Here is a 6,849-nt window from a genome sequence, read left to right on the forward strand (position 1 = left end):
CCTTTTCCCCCCCCACCCCCCCAGGTCCCCTGCCAGCCGGGGTTGTTCCAACCAAGCTCAATGTGCTGCAGTCCTGGGCCCACATGTAAACGCAGCACCAGAGAGCAATAAACTCCAGTGTGATATGCACCAGAGTTTATTGCTGTGTATTAATAGCATATGTTGATGCACCTAGTGTGTCTATAAATGGGAAAATAGGGGCTGCATATCATTATATTGCTTTTCCTTTCCATACTTTTATGATATATATTTTTGCCAGGTATATTATATATGTAGTGAGCAAGACTTTCATTCATTTGTAATGCATTACTTTATATGCTGGTGTCATATTTAACAGAAGAAATGTTTGAGAAGTTTTATGCTGCCACATACGACAACCTTTAGCTAAATCTTATTACGCATAATTAAATTTCTTGTAATTTTGGATGTAGGAGTCTCAAAGAGACGATCAACTTTTCTTCATGTCTGTTGAAAGGGAAGCTGAAGAAATGGTTGGAGGTATGGGCAGAACCAAGAGAGGACTGTATCTCAAAAGCTTAGTTAAGATAATAGGCCCAAGAGAAGTATATGGATAAACAACATACATATATAGCGGCTTCAGAAAGGGAGGGAGAAGCTGTTGCTTGTGACTAGGTAGTAAGCTGTTACACTGTAACTGCTATGTCTGCATGGGCCTGTAGTGATTTAACCCAACCCCCACCTCCCTTTTTCTTTAACCCTGCTTCATCCAGGGTTAAAGTTTAGGTGATTTAGCTCTGCTTGCATCACTCCAGAATCATGGAGATGACTGCAAACAACAGAAGGCAAATGCAGAATCCCAACTTTCCTCTTTTTTAAAAGTTTTTTTCATTTTTATGGGAAGTGGGTCTTATGGTTATGGCAACTTTGTTTATGATTATTGGATTTTTGGGGGTGACAGTATTACCTTTTTTTTCGTAAACCTTTTACCCTAACAGCTTTTAAGGTTTGGTAGATATTACATTTCGGCTCACTTTTTCCCCCGTTTTAAGATGTAGTTAGAACTTATAGGAATGGATCTATTGCTTATCCATGGCTAAATTATTTTAAATGTTAAATCATCAGGGTCTGATCCAGGGTGGATGTTTTCCTCATACAGAGGAGTATTGAATTTTTTTTCCCTTCAAAATGTTGAATCCTGGCCAATAAAAGCTCTGGTCTTACTAAGAATTTTAGGAATGCTCTTATGGAGTTTTGCCATAAAGCATCTACAGCCTTACACCAATGAGTTAGTAAAAGGAAATAATATAGACAGAACAGAATTTGTTTTAGTGAAATAGTTATAATTCATTCGCAGTTTTCCAAGACTGCACTGTTATATTGCATATAATCCTTATTGGCTTTACAAGAACTCAGTGTACTGTTCAAATATATCTAGACTTGCTCATGCATAAGTTGCCTTAATAGGACTTTTTTATAGCCTAGTCACTCTCTTAAAGAGACCTACTAAATAAAACAGAAACAAAGACTATATTAAATTGCCTCAAGTTAAATTTAAAATATACTTTTCAGCTAGTAGCCAACACTTTCAGCAAGCCTCTGTTATAGAGTTAATCTAGTGAAATAACAAAGAATGTCCCAAAGATCTTGATAAATAATAACGGAAATCATAAAAGATTGATATTGCATATTATGTTTTCATTGCCCCTGTGGTCATAAGTTAGATTAGCCAGCCATGTGGAGCCTAAAAAGAAAAATACCATATTTTCTCATGTACAACACTCGGCTTTCCCCCCAATTTTTGCATGGATGTAGTATCTAGTGCTGTGCGAAGCTTTGGTCCCTGATTTGATTCAGCGGAGATTTGGCCTGAGTCAGTGCCCAAATCTCAGAATCCGAATCAAATCAGAGGACCCTTTAATCTGTCTGAATCATTTTGGAACGCTCCAAATTGTTTCGGAGAGATTCAGACAGATTCAGCGATTCAGACGTAGATACAGCTTTGAATGTTTTTTTTCTACATACCTCTAGGTAGGAGGGGCTCTGAACACTGCAGTGCTGGGGCAGATGCAGCGTCCCACAGAAGCACGGGGGGCTCCCCAGTGCTCTCGGCAGCAGACCCAGAAGTGGACCAGAAGCACTTCCACTAAACTTCCTGGTCCACCAGGGAGCATGCAGGCTGTGCCCCCCCGCACGCCCCTGGCTTGGTGACTGGTGCCTCCTGGGCCTGGGGGAGGACCTGGGGTCCCCCTGTGGCTGATCGCCGAGCCGGGAGGACATGGGTGGGGGTAATCCCCCCAGCACGTTCCCTGGCAGACCTGGAACTTCCGGGTTCTCTGCCCAGCATGCCGGAGAGTCTCCCGTGCTCCTGTGGGATGCTCCATCTGCCCCAGCACATAGAAAAAAATGTTTAAAGCCGTGAATCAGCATCAAATGTTCAGATTCAGCCAAGTTGAATCAGGGACAGTGATCCAAATCAACGGATCAAATCACTGTCCTGGATTCAGGCCCAATCCAAATCAAATAGGGCCCGTTTCACACAGCCCTAGTAGTAAAACTGCAAAGAGGGAAGATAGAAAAAGATGAGGGGACCTTTCCTGCTTTCCTCTCCATCCACAAGTATCTACAGAGTTTGGCTTAGAAAGAAGGCTGAGGTTCCGTTTCTGGAAGTGAAGGGAGTTCCTAATGCTGGGACTGAGGAATAACCTACCTCCAGTGCAGTTCTGTGGCTGTATGGTTGTGATTTTTTTCCCCTTTAACTGAACTTGGAGGTAAAACTCTCAGCATTTGAGACCTTGCTGTTTTTTGTAACCAGTTCAAAATTCTCCTCTGGCTAATATTGTCTACCATAAAGTTCAGCGTTTATTGGTTTTATTCAGAGGACACTCGAAGCAAGGCAGTGTGCTGACTGGTGCTGAATATAAACACATACTGCTAATTAGATTGGTCCTGTGACTGCAGGGCTGAACTGCTCTAGTTTTGTTTGAGTTAGTAGGGGCAAGATAAATTGAAGGTTTTAGATAAATCGCATAACTCATGTATATAATAGCTCAACTTAAACTTAGAACACCCATTTCTTACTGTGTACTTTCAGATAGTTTATCTTTTAGCTTCATCCAGATGGGAAATAACCAAGTATTTAAATTCCATTACCGAACAGTTTGTATAGTATTTGAGTTTTCTATTTCTTTCTTTGTACAGTTTATTAATAATTCTTTTGTACAAATATAAGCTTGACAGGGAGTGCTGTTAGAAATACTTTCAGAGTATAAATAGGACATTCAAAGCCGAGTCATTGGGTTTGAAACTGGGAGGGAGAGTGTCCCTGCTCTGAGGATCCTTCAGACAAAGGTTGGGAAGGGAAAGAGGACCAGGGAAGTGAAATGACTTGTGATCACATGGAAGATCACATACAGTGCCAGAAATAGAAGCTGGGTTTCCAAATTCCATGGAGGTTTTAAGACCCGGCTAGACAAAGCCTTGCTTGGGATGTCTTGTTGGTGCTGGTCCTGCTTTGAGCAGGAGGTTGGACTAGATGATCTCCTGAGGTTCCTTCCCACCCTCATTTTCTGATTCCCAGTAAAGTGTGCTAGACAACATTGCCTCTTTTTTTTATGCTGATTGTGCTGCATGGAGCAAAGCATTGCTATAGTATTAATATTTGTAGGACTAGAAAAAGCTACTAGTATATTAATAAACTGTTGCAAAGAAAGGCAGAATATGTTTGTGTGATCTAATGCTTCTTCATCACATTATATTAGCATGTTTTTTTCTTTCCTCCTCCTCCCTTGGTATTCTTGGCTAAAGCACCATTTTTTATTTGTTTGCAAAGCAGTATTTGTTTAATATAGTTATTAACATTTTGAATATTTTTTTTGGATTATTCTATTAATAAATATGCTTAATAGTGCACCAAGTAGATTTAATGCCATGCATGATAACGGGCATTTGTGTTTCACTTCACTGATTTGGTTAGAACCCAAATTTATGCAAATGTATAACTGCAGCCTTGAGCGAATTGCTCGTTCTATTTTATTGAACCACACTTCGTTTTTCTTGGTTTAAACATCCGTGTGTTAACTCCAGGCTCTGCCTGTCAGGCCAGTCCTGTGTTACTGGAGTCAGAAGGCCAACCACTCTGCTTCCCACTGGTCTGGTTACTCAAGAACAGCCGGCCTGGTTAGAATCTGATTTTATTTTATTTTGTTATTTTTTATTTTATTTATTTTTTGTATATTTCTTTTTCCTGATCAAATTGACTTAGGAACCTTTACTAACCTGAAATATGCTCATCACCAGGCTATATCACTAAATTTAAGTTTTTGGTAAATATGAAAGTAGAATATTGCTGAATTTTTTTTCTTTGGTTGCAAAATTAAAAAGTAAAATATAATTTGAAGGATTTTACTTTTAAAATCTTGATCATGCTAGATTATTAAAGTCTATTCTGTTAGAAATGAAAAAATGTCTCTTGTGGGAGAAACTGAATTCCTGTATTTATCCAAAAGGTCTCCATACAATTAATGTCTGTATGGTGGTTCTGCAGGTAACTCATTATGTACTTGAGGGACGTACTAATAGTACAGGACAAATCTAATCCATGCTTAGCGTTGATTTTTGTTCTAGCAGAAGTTTATGCTTGCATGCAATGGTTTTGATATATGAAAGCCAAGATGGATTGATTCAGAGTGATTTAAGCTGTTGATTTGTAATTATCATTCAAATCAGGAGGCAGGAAACCTTAATTTAGAGCATTGATTTTAATCTTGCCTTGCATCAGTATTCTGTAGTAATTTTCTAAAAGCATGGTACAATTTAATTGTTTGGTATAACTATTAAACCATGTAGATATGCAAGCATATAAAACATTTATATGGAAGAAGATTTCTTTTTGCGACCCAGGAAAATGCATTAATTGCATAAATAAATATGAAGATGTATATAAACATATAGCTTAATAGGCATCCATTTGGATTTTTAATGTTTTCATTTTCTCCTTATGTAGTTATATGGCAACTGATGCATTAATTTGCCGTATGATGATTTTTTTTTTACATGGGAATTGTCTGGCTGTGTTTAGATGGAAGTTGTAATTCAGTTAAACATAACAAAACATTTGTGTACATTCATTGTATATGTACACACCGCTTGAAATGAGCTTCTTGGTCAGCAGGAAACAGGTGCAATGTTTCATCTCAAGCTAAGTAGAAACTGTAAATATTATGCCTAAATTAATTTAAATCAGGTAGGCAATGTGTGCCAGGCTGTGGCGCACATGTGTGCCCTGGGGCAGATGGCAGGGGAGTTCAGAGGATCCCGATCCTTGTGGCAGTGCAGCCTCTGCCCCACCCACCCCTGCTGTTTGCCCCAAGGCATGCGTGCAACAAGTCGGGTCGGGTCTTTGCGGATGTCAGTGCAGCTGCCTGCTGTCTCCCTGCTGCTTGTCACAAGCATCCTGGGTTCTGTGATGGGTGGCAGGGGCCTGCCCAGAACCTGGGCCAGCTGTGGCAGGCAGCTGGGAGGTGCAGGTGGCTGTTCTGGGGTCCGCGGAGCCCTAGCCCTGCTTTTTGCTGGCGGCGGGCACGTGCATGCTTCGGGCTGGGTGCCAGGGAAGGGTCTGGGGCTGCGCTGCCACAACAAGGATTGGGGCCCTCTCAGCTCCCCTGCCATCTACCCTGAAGTTCCTGGTTTAAATCTTTTTTGTATATGCCAACTTTAATTTCTTTTTTTTAAAGGTTGCAAACAATAAAAATTTGTTTTTCCAAACGTTTGTCAGTGTTTGGCTTGATTGTTGTTTAGTGATCATTATCAAAGTTTGGAGCCATAAGCAGCCTAGCCTGAAGTATAGTCATCAAATCTAAATTTGGCCCTTTGCTGGGAGGGGAAAAAATGTTGGGGACCTCCATACAGGATCACCGAGACACTCTTTGCTAGGCTTTCTTTCATTGATTGTGTAGTGATGACTGTTCCAAAAGAAGTTTGTAATGTGTATGTAAATAACCTAGACATGAGTTGTTGATTTTAAAACAATCTCCCTTTTATTTTGACAGGCATTTGGAAATGCAAAGACAGCACATAACAACAACTCAAGTCGCTTCGGCAAATTTATTCAAGTGAATTACCAGGAGACAGGCACCGTGCGGGGGTAAGTGGCACAATCAGCAGTAGCTCAAGGTTTTGAATTTTAGAAGCATCGTCTGTACTGCTATTCTGACATGCGCTATCGGTAATATGTGACCTAGAAGGCTGTCTGCTTTATATTTTAGGCCCAGCTGTCGTATTTTACACCTAATATAAAGATATGGGTATGTCTGTACTGTGGTCACAGAAGTGACTGCCATGTAGTTTAGGGGTACCTGAGCTGACTTTTAGCTATCTATCCATCTACTAATTTACCCTGGTGTTTCCATCACAGTATATATGATTTAGCTTCTCAGCTCCAGTCGGTCATAACTGCAATTGGATAACCAAACCTCCATAATGAAAATATAACTTGTATTCCGTTTCTTTGTTCCGATTTCAAAAAATGGATTTACGTTCTTTAGCATTTAGAATACGCAATGTTTTGCCCTGGCTAAATAGCCCTGCTGTGGAGCAGGACAGACTAGACTGTCTAGGGTACCATACATTGTAGCTATGTTTCTCCAGTATTTTGAACTTGCTGCCCTGGGCCAAGTAGATGCATCGTTTTTACACTCTCGCTTGTTTCCCAGGAGACAAATATCACTCGTTATTGTCTTGGGTACTGAAACATTAAGATTCTTTTATTTTTAAATGCTCTCTCAAAACAAAACCCAGCATCTATCTTTCTTATAATGATAAGGTGGTAGTAATTGGGGGGGGGGGGAGATAACATTTCTCTTTTATTTCAAACAGAGCTAAATTGATTTG

The 6,849-nt window shown here is 40.2% G+C and overlaps 1 protein-coding gene across 2 annotated transcripts in view; it reads left to right on the forward strand.

The window, feature by feature from the left end:
* MYO9A (myosin IXA) overlaps positions 1-6,849 on the forward strand; it is a 382,153-nt gene that overhangs the window by 126,185 nt on the left and 249,119 nt on the right. For both annotated transcript variants that reach the window (XM_019504515.1, XM_019504516.1), the window contains exon 3: positions 6,009-6,103. In XM_019504515.1, the coding sequence (XP_019360060.1) occupies positions 6,009-6,103 (95 nt within the window). The remainder of the gene's footprint in view (positions 1-6,008; positions 6,104-6,849) is intronic.

This window comes from Gavialis gangeticus, unplaced genomic scaffold, assembly GCF_001723915.1.
Source record: "Gavialis gangeticus isolate Ggan-Ray unplaced genomic scaffold, GavGan_comp1, whole genome shotgun sequence".
In the NCBI taxonomy this organism is placed as follows: Eukaryota; Metazoa; Chordata; order Crocodylia; family Gavialidae; genus Gavialis; species Gavialis gangeticus.